Source organism: Anastrepha obliqua, chromosome 4 (assembly GCF_027943255.1).
Source record: "Anastrepha obliqua isolate idAnaObli1 chromosome 4, idAnaObli1_1.0, whole genome shotgun sequence".
NCBI classification, from domain to species: Eukaryota; Metazoa; Arthropoda; class Insecta; order Diptera; family Tephritidae; genus Anastrepha; species Anastrepha obliqua.
Genome location: NC_072895.1, coordinates 23367693 through 23385510, shown reverse-complemented (window position 1 = coordinate 23385510; position 17818 = coordinate 23367693). Strand labels below are relative to the sequence as shown.

The 17818-nt window shown below is 37.8% G+C and overlaps 1 protein-coding gene across 2 annotated transcripts in view; it reads left to right on the top strand.

Annotated features, from left to right (window-relative positions):
- LOC129244880 (uncharacterized) overlaps positions 1–17818 on the top strand; it is a 99576-nt gene that overhangs the window by 48888 nt on the left and 32870 nt on the right. For both annotated transcript variants that reach the window (XM_054882773.1, XM_054882774.1), the window contains one exon: positions 11868–12325. In XM_054882773.1, coding sequence (XP_054738748.1) covers positions 11868–12325 — 458 coding nt within the window. The remainder of the gene's footprint in view (positions 1–11867; positions 12326–17818) is intronic.

The window sequence follows — 17818 nt, the reverse complement described above, 5'->3', positions numbered from 1 at the left end:
TCATACCCTGTAAAGAAATTTTTGGAGATGATAGCTTACTTGTAAGCTTGTGCCACAGTCAAAGTCCAGTAGCTAGCCAAATAAAGTCATGCAACTGAAATGAGCTCCGCAGTTCTAGAAGCATCTACTCATTGCTAACAACTTCTTGCTACTCTAAGGCTAACAAAGTCGCTAGTCTAAGACTAACAAAGCTCCTTACCGGACATTGTCCGTTAGGTGTCCATGCGTTGAGGGTTGGGATTGCTTCAAGCACTTTCTGCAAAAGTTGCCGCGGAAGTAGGAAGGATGTTGCGTAGCCATGTGCCAAACAGGAGCACCATATAATATTTGGTTCTCCACCACGCCTGCTAGAAGTTGGCGTCGCCGTTGTTTTAGCCCGCGGGGGTTTTGCATTATTCGCGATAAGGCTGTTACAGTTACTGATGCTTTTTTGGTCGCATACTCCAGGTGAGTTTTAAAAGATAACCTCCTGTCTATCATTATTCCCAGATATTTAACTTCTGGTACTGTCGTGATGCTGTGATTGCCAACTTGTATAGTTGCCACTTCTACTTTTTTCCGGCTCCATATGAGAACGGACTCCGTTTCGTTTGCTCGGCGAGTTGAAGGCCGTTTTGCACCAGTCATCAATTAACGGACGCTATTGCCCGATTTGCTTTTTCTCAGATGTCGCTCAGTTTCTTCGCCGTAATAATTACTGTGATATCGTCCGCAAATCCAATAATGTTGGAACCATGGGTTATATTGAAGTGCAAAACACCATCGTACCTGTACATGATGTTCCAGAGCAGTTGTCCAAGGACTGAGCCTTGAGGAACCCCGCCTGAAACATTATAACTCTTTCTGCCCACTGCTGTGTCGTAATCCAGTACGCGGTCTTCGAAGTAGCTTCGTATCATTGCTCGCAGAAGCTCGGCCAAATATCTAACAGAAGTGTACGCGCATTTATTTATTTTATTTATTTATTTTCCTAATCAAATATTTGCGCTCTAGATAAATGCTCTGGGGATTTTCGTATTGTCAAAAGCCTACTTACCGCGAATACTTCACTTGCTCCGAAAAATGTGAAGTCAGTAAAGCTTAGTAACAACTGACTCACTACCAACCCATTTAAGATTAACGGAAATTAGTGAAATGCAAATGAAAATAAAACAGCAAAAAAAAAAAAAGAAAAAAAAACGCAAAGTGAGAATTTTGAATGAAGAAAACAAGAAATGAATGGCGAAATTCAAAGTACTGAAAAAGGTTGAAATTAATTTACATTTTCGTCTGCAACGGTAAAGCAACCGCAAAGAGTCACAGATAAAATATTCAGCAACCGAAAGTAAGAAAACAAAAACTACTTTAAATTAACAAAAACAATTCGGCAAAAACTGGAATAAAGCACACAGTTCTCGAATGAATAATTCCCAGCAAAAGATACAATTGCGTTGCACACACACACACACACTCATACACACACATACATATTACATGGACTTTCACAGATAACGGTGCAGATGTTCATAAATTTATGAATATCCACATCAAGTTGATGTCGAAATTGAAACAAAGCAAAAAGAAGTCGGTAGATAAATAATGAGATTACTGAAACGTAAGCTGCGAGGAACAGAACAAGAAAAAAATGGAGTAAAAAATTAAGTAAAAAAATCCAATAAAAGAGGAATTAAATTCATTGTGATGATGATGAGATTTTTGCGGATGTAGCAATTATGTCGCAAGAACGAATGAATGAACAGCTGAATGAGCAAATTGAGTAACCAGACTCTAAGTTGGTGTGTGTGTGTGTGTGTGTGTACGTTTGTCTAACAGTTGCGGCACTCCACTTGCCGTTAGTGGCATACTCCATGGGGAAATTTAATTACTTCTGACCTGGTTGAGGAGCTGACTGCCAACTTCAGGTCGAATGGCAGCGAGCAGGGCATTGCATATTAAAACTTACCACAGCGTGTTATGGTGCCAGCTGCCAATGTGTTGTGTGGTGGTGGCGGCAGGTGGCAGTGCAGATTGTTGCCACTTCTGAGATGCCTGGGTGCATATGCGTGCATGCGTGTAAATATTTTGTATGAATATGAATTTAATGATGCTCGTAAACTGTCGTAATGCTGTGCTATCAGCTGGCTAATTAGATTAGATGGGATAATTGTGAGCGATTTATTTGTTGAAATAAAGTAGTTAGATATTACATATACATGTATGTATGTATGTGTGTTTATACTACTTGAAATGTTGCGGAAATAGAGTTGTAATGGCATTTCGGGTATCTACTTACAATGGGTCGCTGCTCAAGTTTCCAAATAAAACTAAAAAACCGAACAGCAAGAAAACCGACTATGATATGATGAGTTCTTTTTATTGTTTTTTTTTTTTGTTTTTTTAACAAATACTTAATATTCATAATATAGGTTAAGTAATAATGTCATTGATTTATTAACAAAAAAGGTCACAGCTTATTTCGTGCACTATCTGAGGCTTTAGAAAAAAATAGAAAACATTCTTTTGGAAAGTGATTTAAAATTTGGTATGACCCATAATATCAACTTATCAAAAATTGCATCCATATACCACTCAGCAGCTCGTCTCTCTTTAGGAGCCTTTCGTACAACCCAAATTGCCAACATACTTACGGAAGCCGGAATACCTTATCGAAAGGAGTGCATCTCCTACCTATCAGGACGCTTACTTTCAAAATTTTGGTACTCAGACGGTTCGCCTTTGAAAACTCTCACAAAATATAAAATTAAACGATAACGTCAATCACAAACAATATAGCTCTGCAGAATATACTGCATTTTCACTAAAATGCAACTGGATATTAATTTAAGCTTAAGGGCTTCTTTCAGCTCACATTCCCCTAAAAGTTAGGAAGCACAAAAAGGAAAATACCGCATCCAGCGTCTTTTATCAGCTGGAGATTTTTATATATACTGATGCATTGAAAGAGAATGAAGTAATTGGTTACAGTGTTATCGACAACGAATCCATTATAATGCAGGACTTTGTTTTTACCACTGAGGCAGCAGCCATGGAGGATGGCTAGCCGTTTAACGAAAAATAAGCGCACCAAGTACTTAATCTGCTCTGACTCCCTATCCATGATTGAATCAGTCTTAAATATGAATGAGTCGAACCCAATATTTTCTGGAATAAGGCGCACGTTAATAGCAAACCCTCACATCATCAAGCTGTCTGGGTTACTGGTTAACGCGCTTGCGGATAATGCAGCAAATGTGGCAACTAGATCACCACTGGAATGGATCATACAGGTACTAACCAAAACAGACATTAAAAGAGCAGCTTACGAGTATAACCATAACTTAAAATCTTGAAATCTATACTAGAAAAATTACGCTTATAAAAAGTGGACCGTCATCAGTCCAACCAACTTCCTACAGTCCCCTCTGCTTAGTGACAGGAGGAACTGCGACAGTCGATTGGACATGACAGTTAACATCAATTTTGTCCATCAATAGATACAAAACAATAAGCTCTGGTCGGTCCGCACCTAAGTTTTTCGTTGAGCTACCAGATTGTTATATATACACGTCTTCGCCTTGGCCACATGCGCTTAACACATAAGTATCTCTTCGACAAATCTCAACCATCCACTTGTCCCTATTGCAATATCAATGATCTTACCATAACCCATATATTAAAAAAATGTCTTGAACTGGAATGTATTCGCCAAGAAGTAAGCAGCAACGATTTAGAACAAACACTAAAAAATATTCATACCACTAACATAAAACAAAATATCAAATTTTTATGAAAACTTCGCCGGTTCATAATTTAGTCATTACACTAATTTTCCCTTATTCGTTTGTTCGTATTGCCCCAGCACTGCCCGAATGCCGTTTTGCACTTACCTCCCATCGACTTTTCCGTTATTTCCATCGCTACTCAAAGTGTAATCAGGTTAAAGGAGGTTTGCTTCTGGAGGCAAACTCTTATCGGACATGCTCGAATTTTTAGGCGGTTAACACCGCATTTCTTTGAACTTCTGACAGATCTCTCTATTCGCAAACTGGAGTTTGAGGGTCGTGCCAGGCCAATCTTTCCAGGGACGAAACGAGGGGAAAGTCTGCACCGATGCTGGTACCTCACTGGTCTTCACTGACGGTTCCAAGATGAGATCGGGAACCGGAGCAGGGGTTTTCTCTAAATAAGCCAAATTTACATATCTTTTTCCTTAAAATTGCCGAATACTGCTACTGTTTTTCTAGCAGAAGTCTTTGCGATCCTGCAGACACGCAAAATGCTCGGGGAATGCGAGAGCGAGGGAGATAGTAACACTTTTTCTGATAGTCAAACCGCAATCAAGGCTCTGACGACGCCAAATGACGATTGGGTACCACATTACCGATCCAGCCTGACAAAGCGAACATACGTATACCTTTAGCAACTTGTAAGATGCTTATAGACAAACAAACTATCAGAGCTGCCAACGGGCTATGGATTACGTCCCTGACCTGTGCAACAAGTAGAATGGCGTGGCCAGAATGGAACCTGTGCCGCACAAACCGACTGTTGAAACTAAACAGGAAAAATATGAGAAATCTTCTCGGGGTCCTAACAGGGCATTGTCTGATTGGCAGGCATGCCAGTAGACTGGTAGCCCCTATAACGACTATTGCAGAAGCTGTAACGACATTGAAGAAGAGGAGACTATAGAACACTCTCTATGCGGATACTTGGCTCTGGATAGAAGAAGGTTCAATATTTTAGAAAAAAGGTCCTTGAATAACTTGGAAGAAGTGGCCAATTTAAAAATAACAAGCCTTGTTAGATATAATAAGCCCACAGGTTGGTTCATTGAGGACAATGTAGAGTGAGGAGTGGGGACAGCCCAGGTGGTATAAGAATGGGCCTACAGAAGGCCTAGGTGTGTTAATTGACAACAACTACATATATCTACCTACCTACTTTTGAACCAATCTGTATTTTTATTATAAATATTCTGAAAATGAGAGCAAAATTAGAAAGATGCTAAATATTTTCATCATTTTATTTTTCATCATTTTTGTATGGAAATTAAAAAAATATACTAAGTTAGCCAACTTTTATATTTCTATGTTTCCTAAGCTCAATCTGCATAATTACGAGCAATAATTTATTTATGTGCGATGACTGCTGCCAATAACCTCAAGTGACCCAAGTAACTGCTTAACGGGCAACACAGCAAAAGTGTCCGAACAAATAGGAATGCCATACAATTTATTATTTGTGTGAAAGTGTGTGTATGTATGTATGTTTGTACCTATATACGAATGTGTGCATAAGTATGCAAATAGGTATGCTTAAGTAAATGCATACAGATGTGAGATAAATAAATAGCTGTCTGCAACGAATAATTGTTAACATCGATCCAATTTGAAGGCATTGTGCATTTCACAAAAAACAAAAAAAAAAAAAAAACAAAACAAAAAAAACGAAAAACACATTTTAATGCATTGTCGTGAGTTCGCGGACATTTGAGCGCATACAAGACACAATAAATACAATACAGTTTCGAAAGTGTGCGACCAAATAGTGATCTTTGCATAATTGTTCGCACAATTAACCGCTTGAGTGCCAGTTTGATTAATTTACTTATACTTTAACCTTTTAACATCGAACTGCCTCGGCGGCGAACAATTAAGAGTACATCAACAAAACCAATAACAACAATAATGCAATAATAGTGCAAAAATTACAAAAAAGTATTCGCAGATATACAGATGTATGTATGCACATTAGGGTGGGTTAATTTATATGAAATGTTTTTTCTCGACATCCTGCTTCAGATTCAGATTCTACATGAAATTCTGAGAAAAAACGAAGTCCATTAGAGTCCAAAGGCAGAACTGCGATGGTTTTGACACCGGGGGAACTCGCAAAATTCGTAGGACTTCATCAAATGCCGCACCTCCAACATCACAAATTAAGCAAATGACAAATTTTGCAGCCAGCAAAGCCACCGTTTGAGGGGCTTTACTAAACGTACCACATTTCAGCATGAAAAATTAGCAAAAAAAAGTGCGTGTTGTAGTACACATAACAAAAGTGAAACTTTCAAGGCAGACAAAGAAAAAGGGAGAGACCCGAGAGAGAATGAGAGAGAGAGAGAAAGAATATAAATCTAAATAAATTCACAAAATTTGCAGAGAATACAAATAGACAAAATTTACAAAAAACGGAGAAGGGTCGACCGGTGTAGGTAAACGCCGGACACAAACCGTGGCAACAACGCGCACTACTCCGAGCGTTTATCACCCGCACAAACGCAGCGATTCTACTACCGCAGCAACGACACGAATTACCGCAGGACAATACCGATAACTCCGACGCCGGAATGAATAGTACGCAGAAGCACTAGCCAGGAAACGGAAATAAGCGGCAAAAAGTAGGCACCAAAAATGTATTTCCTAAAAGTTTGCAGCAACAAATACGTGCCAAAAAGTAGGCAGTGTTATTTCTCACTAGACATTAGCAACCACAAGGAAAAACTCAGGAAAAATAGCCTGAAGAGTATCTAAGATATGTATAAGGTATAGCTCTCTCTCTCCTTTTCCTCTACGTTATATCTTTTTTCTCTCTCGCGAAACGAAAAAGCGCAAAACGTTGCATGACCTTGAAATTTTACTCCTCATTCTCGCTCGTCCATCGACGCCTAAGAAGTTTTACTTGAAAACAAAAAACACTTTCCAATAAATTTCGCAAACAACGTCGCCTCGTTTTTGCAAGGGTCTACATGGCTTCGAGTTCTGTTACAAATAACGGTCCCGGTGAAAGGAAAAAAGTAGTATTTAGTGATGAAAAAAAGATCAATGTAGATCCATGCGGCTCGGATACAATTACTATTTCTATGACTTAATATAAGAAAGAAGAAAATGTATTTGAGTCGAACTTCCTTGAGTGGATATTTTTCTCTATACCCACTTTTATGTTTCAGAAGAAGTTACCTGCTTTTGAGTGAAAACCCTTCTTGAACGGATAAAAGCTGACTGATCGTGTGTGCCCGCCCACGAGAGGTTGCACTATAATTTGCTTTGTACTGCTTTCATAGGTCACTTTAAATCAAAAATAAGTAACAAAACCAATTCCTCAAAAAAAAAAAATCGCCAAGTGCAAGTGTGTATTAAAAGAAAAATAATATTCATGATACTTTGGTCAATGTTAATCTTCACATTCTTTTCACTCCTCTCGCAAGTATAGGGCCTCGACAAGACTCTTCCATCGTACACGGTTCTGTGCTGCTGATATGATAGTTCGCGCAACATCGACCTTCCCAAGTGTTTTTTGGTCGACCGGGACCTCTCCTCTCTTTTGTGTGTGTGCTAGTCCAGAGCCATTCTCGTGATGCTATCTGGTGGTTTTCTCAATGTTCTTATTAATTACATTTTAAATACGGATTAGTTTCTTTAAAAATGTGGTGCCTTAAAATTGACTTTGAAGCTATGCTTATGGACGTTTTTTCTTAGAATTTCATGTAGTATTCGAATCTGAGAGAACCGCCCGCCCTAATGTACCGATTCAGATACATAATTGCTCGTATGTGATAACCGATTGTAAGGGGGAAAAAACAGATGTGAGATATGGCTAGTCAAGTTGATTCAGTTACAGCCAGTCACAGCTACTGCGTCGTGGATGGAGACGCGCCAATTGAAAATCGACTCATGTGAGTGTGGCCAGAGCATAGGCGCTATTAATTAATTTATTTAATTTGACTTGTATACATATTGACAAGGCGGCCACCGTAGTTGAATGGGTTGGTGCGTGACTAACATTTGGAAGTGCATAGCTTTGAACCTCCGGGCATGAAACACCAAATGATAGAGGATAATATATTAGGTTTTTGTTTCTATTAGAGGTCACGCCTCGGCAGGTAAATACAAACCTTCGAGTGCATTTTTGCCATAAAAAACTCTTCAAAAAAACCTTTCTGCCGTCGGCTTAAAACTGTGGCTCCATCGCCGCAGGGAAGTCTATTGTTTTTCAAATTCGTTCGTGTGAACTGAAACCATAAATAGGACGAGGCATATAAAAAATAATATATAAATCGCGCTTACACCGTTTTTGGGTGTGTGACCGTGGCCGAGCTCCTCCACCTATTTGTGGTGTGCGTCTTAATGTTATTCTACCTACTCTTTTGAGCCGACTACGAACGGCAGATGACTTTTATGAGGACCTTGCCATCATTTACCGAGGGGTGACCGCAATTAGAAAACACATTTTCTACCATTTGCAATTTCATGCACTTCCAGCCCATTCGGCGCGCCAAGGAATTGCAAGTCAATATCACCAGGGCTAAAGAAGTAGTTTTCGCGTTTCACTGACTTTTCTGAATCGAGGCTCTGTACGGCATAAGCGCTTAAGAGGTTTAATAAAAATCACTCAACTTGCCATGTTCTCCATCTTTATATGGGAATTGCATCTAACTCTTCTAGAGTCTAGTCTTCTAATATTAAATTTTTAAAATTTTCTAATATTTTTCACCACTTCTGTATCAGCACCAAAAAAAAATGTTCTTTTTCTTCAACTAACCATTTTTTTGCTCGCTTGAAAATCGTCCAAAATTGGCCACTTAAGCCCCAAACTAATGAAAAAGATTTCCATTACTTTTCCTACAGGGCACGCAAGTATTTAGTATATGTATGTATGTATGTGTGTAAAATTCGTCTAAGTTCAAAGTTGTAACTTTGTTATTTAATTTTTATTGGGTTCAATGTTAAGCTATTGCATAACTGGTCTAACTGCCGCTTAATCGCAGATTCGCCATAAAAGCAGAGGAATAATGGCTGAGCGAGCAATTAAAGATTAATATAAATAATTTTAGTGATTGAACGGTTTTTTAGCTTAATATCTGCAATTTCATCATAAGATCTGCACTTTAGAGTGGTGATAAATACACAACCATTTCCAGGTAAACAATTAATCTAAGCAGGCTAACTATACCCTGGCTTCACATATATATATTTATATTTATAAATATATATAAAGTATGCGGTATGTACCTATGAAATGGTTACAACTTTAATCTTCAAAATAATAGCCATCGCTAGCGACACATTTTCCCCATCTCTCAGGCAATTTGTGGATGCCGCGCCAAAAAAATTGGCCGCCTTTGGCCGCAAACCAATCATCGAGCCATTTTTTGGCTTCTTCGTGAGAATTGCAGCGCTGCTCGGAAAGTGCGTGGCCCATCGATGCAAACAAATGATAATCGGAAGGCGCCAAGTCTGGTGAGTAAACTGCATACACCAGCGGTTCGATGTGGCGGTGCATATTCTGGGCGTTTTCGGTGTATAGCGCTGTCCGCATCATCTGGCGATGAACAGATAGCACCACTAGAAAGACTTTATACTGCAACTCGTAAGGGAACAAAGGTCGCGGTCAACTAAAGTTTACTTAGAGAAGGTCGATTTTGCGCGAGCTCGCAGATGCCGACATATCATGGAATGGCGCAAAAACAACAGCACAGAACCATGTACGATGGAAGAGTCTTGTCGAGGCCCCAAGCTTTCGAGAGAACTGAACAAGAGCAAAAAAATGTATACCTGAATTGCATACAAACCCTGTATATGATTTATTTACAATTTCTTACTAAAAGCCTAAGCAAATATGAAAAAATATTTCAAAATGTGGGGCACGTTTCCCATCGATGCAGATCTACAAATGTTTGCTTAAATGTATGACCAAATGGTTACAATACATATTCATGCATGTGGATGTGTGTGAATGTGTAAATGCATGCATTCGAACAAAATTTACACGTTCACTGACAAGCCATAATTGATACGCCATCGCTTAATTTGTGATTGCTGTCAACGAACGGAGCCGATTGTATTTAAAAATATAAATAAATATAAGAAAATTAAAAATGCATTATTTACACGGCCACTCGAAGTTGCATGACCCAGAAAAAATATTATCGATAAAAAAACAAATTTAAAAAAATAATAAAAAAAATAAGGGCAAAATAAATCATTAAAAATATTTAAGGGAATGAAATTTATGTATACATATACATACATACATATGCATCAGCCATTTAAATAATTACATCATTTGAGAAAATTTTGTGTGATATGCTAATTGTAGAAAGTGTGAATAGCTAAATTTACCGTACAGTCAAACCCATTACTTCTGAACTACCTTAATATTAGTTTGCCTTGCAGCTAAGGTACTTTGAACAAGCTCACAATAGACAAAAACTCTAGTAAAGGGTGGTGAGATTGGAGCTACTTTTTCCAATATTGATTTTGGGCAGATTACACATGACTACTGTCAAACGAAATAGATAATTTTTTTTTTTGGGTTCAATGACATTTCATATTTCTTCAAAGACGCGGTTGGCGCCACTGTAACAGTGAATGGCGAACGCCGAACGGTATCGCGCCATAATGTAAGACTTTTTGATGCCGAGTAAAGGAAATTGAAGGGCATGATCTCCAGAAAATTTGGTTTTAATAAGATGGCGCTACTTTCCATAGAGCCTGTGAAACAATGGATTTACTGCGTCCTGGTTTCGGTAAGCAAGGCTTGACTTTGGGATCAGTTTTCAGTATGCGGCGAATGCTACGGTCAGTTCTTTCACCATTTGATTGGCACTTCGTCGGGGATTTCGCCCAAGTCGCTTCTTCACTTTCTGAACCATTTCACGTGGGGTTGCAGTCTTTTGATGACCACCTCCATAACGTTTCGCGATGCTACCAGTTAATATACATTATAACGAGTAATGGTGCGAATAATGAAAACTTTATTTACTATAAGGGGCTCGAGCTCACGAACAATCGCTGGTTGTGATTTTCCAGCTAAATATAATGCAATCACACTATTACGTTGGAAACCCATTACTGATTTTCTTTTTTCGCGTTTACTCGCGTCAGAATGCTTCCGTGCACTTGTAAACAATACTCTGGACTGTCATTTAGCCAACTAGCAGACAGCTGATGTCTATGGATCAGCTGCGCGAGCGGTCTGAGGTTGGTTACACTTCGAGTGCCGCCGGACCCTGTATAATAATTTGGTCCGTCGTTGATTGGTTGGGCCGCAAACCAGCCTGGCATTCGCCTAAAATTGATTAGAAAGTCTGGCAACTAAAATACTTGAGAAGGATTTGTTTGAGTGGTGCTTAAAAGTGTGATTCCCCGGTAGTTTTCGCAAAGAGTTTTGACTCCTTTTTTAAATACAGAAATTACTAGTCCTAGTCGCTATGCTCCTTACAATGCAATTCAATTTTAAAATTTTAAGATTTGTCTTTTGAAATTTCGTAGCTTACTTCAAAGCTAAGTGTAAAAGGCATAGAAAAAACGGCAAACCACACATTGCATTGCATAATAGATCAGCCAAGATTTGATGGGAGTTAATATTAATGCAATTTTGTAGCTGTGTTCGAGCTATACTCGAATAGCTTGGATTGGGCGCTGGAGCTTGAAATGTAAGTGTAATTTAAGGTAAAAGTTGGGTGCTTAGAAGTCAGAGATGATGACTGATATATGTGATGTTATGTCTTAACCATAACTTCATAAATCTGTCGTATAAGTTGTGAATGAAACAGTTTTATTTATCGGGGTGAGCAATATCGAAAGGTCAGGGGAGCTTTGTTCATGCACTATATTTCAACAAATTCTTTCATGAGCCCGTTAAGAATTTCAGGCATTTGCGCTAGACGAATGAAAGAATTATAACGTACAATGTATCTGGGTTCTCTTTGGATAATCTTATGCAACTGAAGTGCCAATAATATATTATATAAATTTATTATATATTACAAAAATTTAATATTTTTCCAGAGTACTAATAAAACCATTTTAAATACATTTCGTCTAATGAAATTTTGCATAAATCATTTCCTTTTCATTTTCATTTTTATTGTTCACTTTCAGATATAAATTTCCTAACTAATCCCAATTTCGAGCAAATCTGCAGCATTCAACAGGAGCATTACATCGAAAGCGATGGCAAAGAATCTAGTCTAATACTCGAATTCGCACCCGGCGTTTTAGCCGAGAAACGGAAATTGTGTACGCGCATCCTCAGCGCACCCACCAACTATGGCTTCATTGTACGCCTCATTTTACCAAAGATACGACGCAATCGTCATGGCGTTATGCCGGCGGTCACAAGTGCTGAGGGTGCGGCCAAGCCAGTGACAGGCACAGTGGGCGCAGCGGCAACAGTGACGACGGCAGCGACAACGGAAACTGATAGAATCGGTGTAGATGCTGGTGCGACCAAGAGGAGTGGCGTGCCGGCGCTCAGTGGGATGACGTCACTAATTGACAGGCTCAACGCGTCTGCAATCAAAGCAGCTAAACCAACAAGATCCTGCCCATTGTCGATTGTGAGTATTGGTTTTTAATTAAATTTGTTTTTTTTGTCAAATTTCCTTTGCTACTTTCTGTGGACGAAGGCTAAGTCTCAAATTAATAGGAAAAAATGCATAACAGCGGCAAAAAAACAAAAAAATAAAAGAGCTTTCAAACTGCAAGCGAATTTTGAGCCACTTAAATTTTCAGAATATAACAACCAAATTTAATGAGCTGCAAAACTGCTTGCCTAAAAACTTCCTAGAGGTTCTGACTAAAAATATTTCTGAAAAGCGAATGTCGATGAAAATTTTATTAGATTTGTAATATTTATAAATTACATTTTCATGAGAAAAAAAAATTTAATAAAAAATAAATAAATGGTGAAAATGTAGGCGCAGGAGCGGCAATTAACCATAACAGCTGTAGTTTTCAGCCAATTCACTGCCCCCTGCGCAGATTCCTACGTTTTATGTTCTATGTACCGTGAAACCTCCTTAACTCGTAGTATAAGCGCCTACTAAAATATTGCGAGTTATTTCGGAATTCGAGGAATTATGAGTTATAAATCGCAAAATAAAAACAGAGTACCATTTATTTTAATTATTAACATTTTACTAGGAATTGCTAGGCATTTATTTTATTATTTTTGAAGCTTATGAAGAAATTGTAGCTCCATTTACAATCGCTGACTTAGTTTATGAGTCTACTTTTTACACAGCTGCGAGATTTCATGGTATTCGCGTACTAATTGAAACAACTTTTTGCTAATCGAATGCTATCCGCTACTTCCAACTTATCGCGCTTCCCACGTAACTTCTTTTCATTTGCTTCTCTCTCAGGCTTCTCCACAAGATTTTATTCTGGCAAACATATCAAAAATCCATGTTTGTGTGCATGTTGCATATTGTCGAAAATATAATTATGGCATTGACATAATGCTAAATACGGATATGACGCCGCTTTCGTCACGCCCGCCTATTTTTGTGATGTATTTTAAACTCGACTAATTTGCGTTGTAATTAGCGAGCCGCTAATTTAATTTTTCAGTTGACTTTTTTCACTTTCATACCTACACCTTTTTCGATTTATAATACTGAGGCAAAATCAGAAAAATATTTAAGAACTAGTTTTGCACACAATTTAACAATGGAAAATGTGTTAAAGGTGAAGCTAAAAATTATACATACATACACGCACATATATATACAAACATACATATAGATGATACAAAAAAATGTGTGAGAATATAAAGAGCTGTACCAAAAACTGATATAAAGTTTTTAAACAAACAAGTTCATATTTCCATTATGTGCTTACTTATAAGTACATACAGTGAGTCGAAATAATTTTGGCACAGCGAGTTTCTTTCTAATATTCGAAGTGTTTCTTAGGCAAACTTTTTTTTTGATAAAAACTATAAATTATAATCAACTATATAATCAAAATCCTCTTAAAACTATAAATCATACTACAACGAAACTGACTGATTTTAAACTTTCAAATTTTATGCAGCATTAAAAAATCACAAAATTTTCAACAAAATTAAAAAAAAAAATGTTTTTTCTTGTATGCAGTTATATAGCTTTTTTTTATTGCAAACAAGTGCTCATATCGCATTCTAAATACAAAAAGGTCACAATTCAAAATTTTCAAAAACTGAGTTTTTTGCATAAATTAATTCAGAGTACACATTTCTAACTGCTGCAAATATTTCGTTCACATAACTATCATCTTTAACTGGAAAAATACAGTTATGTCTATTTTTATGTCAAATGTGTTGCTTTTGCACGATCAACTAAAGAGAATTATTTTTAGTTGCGTTAATGGGCTCAAGAACAGCTGATTACTTTTATTACACATACAAAGTTTTATTTTGAGTTCTGCCTCTATAACTGTAAAAAGTGATAAATTTCGTGGTATATTATTTTGAATTGTGCCTCTTTAGTTGTGAAAAGTGAGTTCAATTAGGTTAGGAAACTTATAAAATTAAAACATTTTATCAGTTAAAAAGGCACAACTTAAGATAATATCACTAGTTAATCGAAAAAATTTCAGTTAAAGAGTCATAATTCAAAAATTGTCATTTTGTGTTGACATAATATAAAATTGAAAAAAATATAGTAGAACCTTCTTCAATGTTGTATATTTTCATGATGGAACAATATTTTCTTTATATATTATATTACAATAATTTTTACATAAAACGTTTTTCGTCTCTCCTGAAAATCTTAGTATTTTGAGTTGTGACCCTTTGGTATTTAATGTGCGATATGTATAAATCAAAGGTTCAAACTTTGCAAAAAAATTCCAAAAAAATACATGAAATTTTCATTGGAATTTCGAATTTTTTACTCTGAATTTTAAAATGTTTTTCTGGTGTGTAATTTCATAGCAGCTGTAGTTGACGGATGACCGCTGAAGCGGAATGGGTGGAAGCCATTCGGTAGTACGCAACTTCAATACCCAAAGCATGAAACACCAAATGATAGAAAAAGTTTCATCTAATTGCGGTCGCCCCTCGGCAGGCAATGGCAAATTTCCCTGTGTATTTCTGCCATGATAAATCTCCTAATAAAAAACTAACTGCCATTCGGAGGCGCCATAAAACTGTAGGTCTCTCCATTTGTGGAAAAAACATTAAGACTCATACTACATGTAGGAGAAGAAGCTCGGCTCAAGCGTTACAAGATGGAAGTTTGAAATTACTGAGAACTCCAGTAGATTTTTAATACTTTTTTGTTTTTTTGGTGACACTCCTATATATCCATATTCTTACTCACAGAGACCGTCAGCAGAAATATTATTAAAATAAAAATATAAGTTAAAACGGCCACACCTCTATTTTGTATATTCTGCATAGTCCCAAACAAGAAATGGACTACTTTATTCCTAGACTCACCTAAAGAGTGGTTAACTAAATTTCTATTCAGAGAGAAGGTTCACTAAATTTCTATACAGATGCTTCCAAGCTACACAATAAAATTAGCTTTTGGTGAGATCCATGAATACCCCTCATTACAAAGTCCGTGAACACCATTATTAGCAATAAAATGCAACTCGACTAAGTAAAATCACATTCTTGTAAGTATTGAGTGAAAATCTTTATGTATCTAATTTCGAATCCGCTCATTCCTCTCATTTTCGAACATTGCTTTTGCAACCTTTTGCCTTTTCGAGAAGCTTCGAAAGAATCGTAGCTTACCAAGCGTTAGAAGAAATATCGAATTTTTAACCACAACTGTTGAGTCCACTTACGAATGAATAAAGTTACAAACTGAACGTCTTGTCTTTCAATTTACATTGGCTATGGAGAGTTTTCGAAGGAATTAGGGCTTTAAATATCCGTTCGATTACCAGACTACTTCAGCGTCTATCAGGCAAAAGTTCTAGCTATAAAAGAAGTTGCTACGTATCTACGCATGGCGTAATAAAAACTAGAATAAATATATTCTTGGATGGCCAGGCAGCCATTAAACCTAAGAATGCGGCTAGACTAAGATCAAAGGTCGCGCAGGAATGCCGGGGAGCTCTGAATGATATTAGCCCCGTCTTCCAAGTCAGCCTTGTTTGGGCTCCGGCGCAAAGAGGGATTGAGGGAAATTGTAAAGCCGTTTAGCTGGCCAGTAAAAGTGCTAGGAAAGGTAATCAGTTGAAGGGTGCTTAGTGATAGAAGTTCCTTTGCGATACCTATCGCCACGGGCAAACTAATAATTAAGATGAGATGAAGGTATATGAAGAGATGAAGGCACATAAAGAGATAAAAGCACATGTGGGAAGATAGGCTATTGTCACCGCATATAAACAACAGAATGACGAAGAGGCTGCTTGGCCTTTCAAGAGAGTTTTAATAGGAGTCGAATGAATGGCGCCTGTTGGACACACCAAGGGAAGGTCCTTCTCCACCTGACCTTTCCAACATGACATATTCGCTGCACTTTGTCCATGTTGTCGTAAAGCTCATACTGCTATTTGTTCCATCGCCTGCGATACTCGCTGTCGCCAGCGTGCACAGGTCCAAAAATCTTCCGCAGAATCTTTCTCGCAAACGCACCAAGCGACACCTCATCGGCTATTGCCACCGCCCAAGCTTCTGCGTCATACGTTAGGACAGGCATGGCGAGAGCCTTGTAGAGTGTTAGTTTTGTTCCTTGACACTAGCAAAGGTCTAAAAAAGTCTGCGCTAAAATCAGGTTTTTTAGGTAGATACTTTTCCAATGCTCTTACTGAACCGTTCGGAACTGAATCCTGCAGTTCATAGGAGCCACAAAATGGTTTTATGAAGAAAAATAAATGTGGTTCCAGTGTTGCACAGTAGTATCACAACGGACTTGTAAGGTCTAAGTGAGTTGGTCGTACAGAGTGACCACCAGTAATCCGGAAATATTCAACAATTTCAAACTTGCACTTGGTTATACTTGAATAAAATGGAATCTGAGTGAAAAGTTCGAAGTACAAATCAAAAGTTGTTCGTCTTTTATGCAAACTTTGAGGCTTCGATTTATGGAATACGGCTTTTATTGTAGTAGAAACAAGATTTTCATAGCATATTGACGAAAAAAGTCAGTGTGCCAAAACTTTTTTCACTGACTGTATATCAGCAAGTATATGTTTATGTAGAGAGACTAATATATAATATATACCCATAGATATGTAAATATATGTATATATACAGGTAATATGATACCTAGTTGGAGACCTGTCAAAAGCAAGTGGTGGGTCCATATTTGCTTTGCGCTTACCCGCGCTTTTAAGCCGATTTCAGTTTCAGCGCAAATAATCCCATTTGCTTCTCGATCCCCAGACACTGCAAATGCCCTACCCACAAAAAACATACATACAGAAGTATAGTTAAATATAGTAGTTAAAATCCGTAGTTAAATAACAGTCGAGCAACCCGGCAAGACCTGCCTATCGCTGTGCACTTAAACATTCGTTTCTATTGTACTTGGCTTTCGCACATGCGCACACAAATTTCGCACGGTCTCGTGCACAGCCAGTCAGCCAGTCAGTCATTTATACTCGTAGTAGTCAGAGGCACAACAACTCAGCTGGCTTTGTGTGCAGTCGTCAGTCAGTCATTTAGCCTGACAGTGTAAAGAAGTATTGTATTTTGGGTAACGCATGCGTGGCTAACCAAACGTAGCCATTTGTGATGAATCATTTGGACTTATGGCCGTAAGCGTATTTTATGCCATTATAATTATGGTATTATTTTTTGGACTGCCTTGTGGCTTTTATAAACCTTTGCAGACATACACGCAGGTTGTTTTGTTTTTTCAACTAATTTCTTATTGGCCTTTTCTGTTGCTTTGTTTTTTTCGTGATTTATATTCACCTGATCTAATGCCATCAATGTTGAGGAAGGAAGTCATTCACTTTTCTGCAAATGACCGGTCCGTTGAAGAACAAATATACGTGTTGAGTTTTTGGTTTTTTACTCAGTTAGCAACCGGCTTAGTGGGCTAGCGATAAGCTACTTTTAATTGAATTGCAGAATTTTCGGCTTTTGTCTGCGGTGGAAGGCA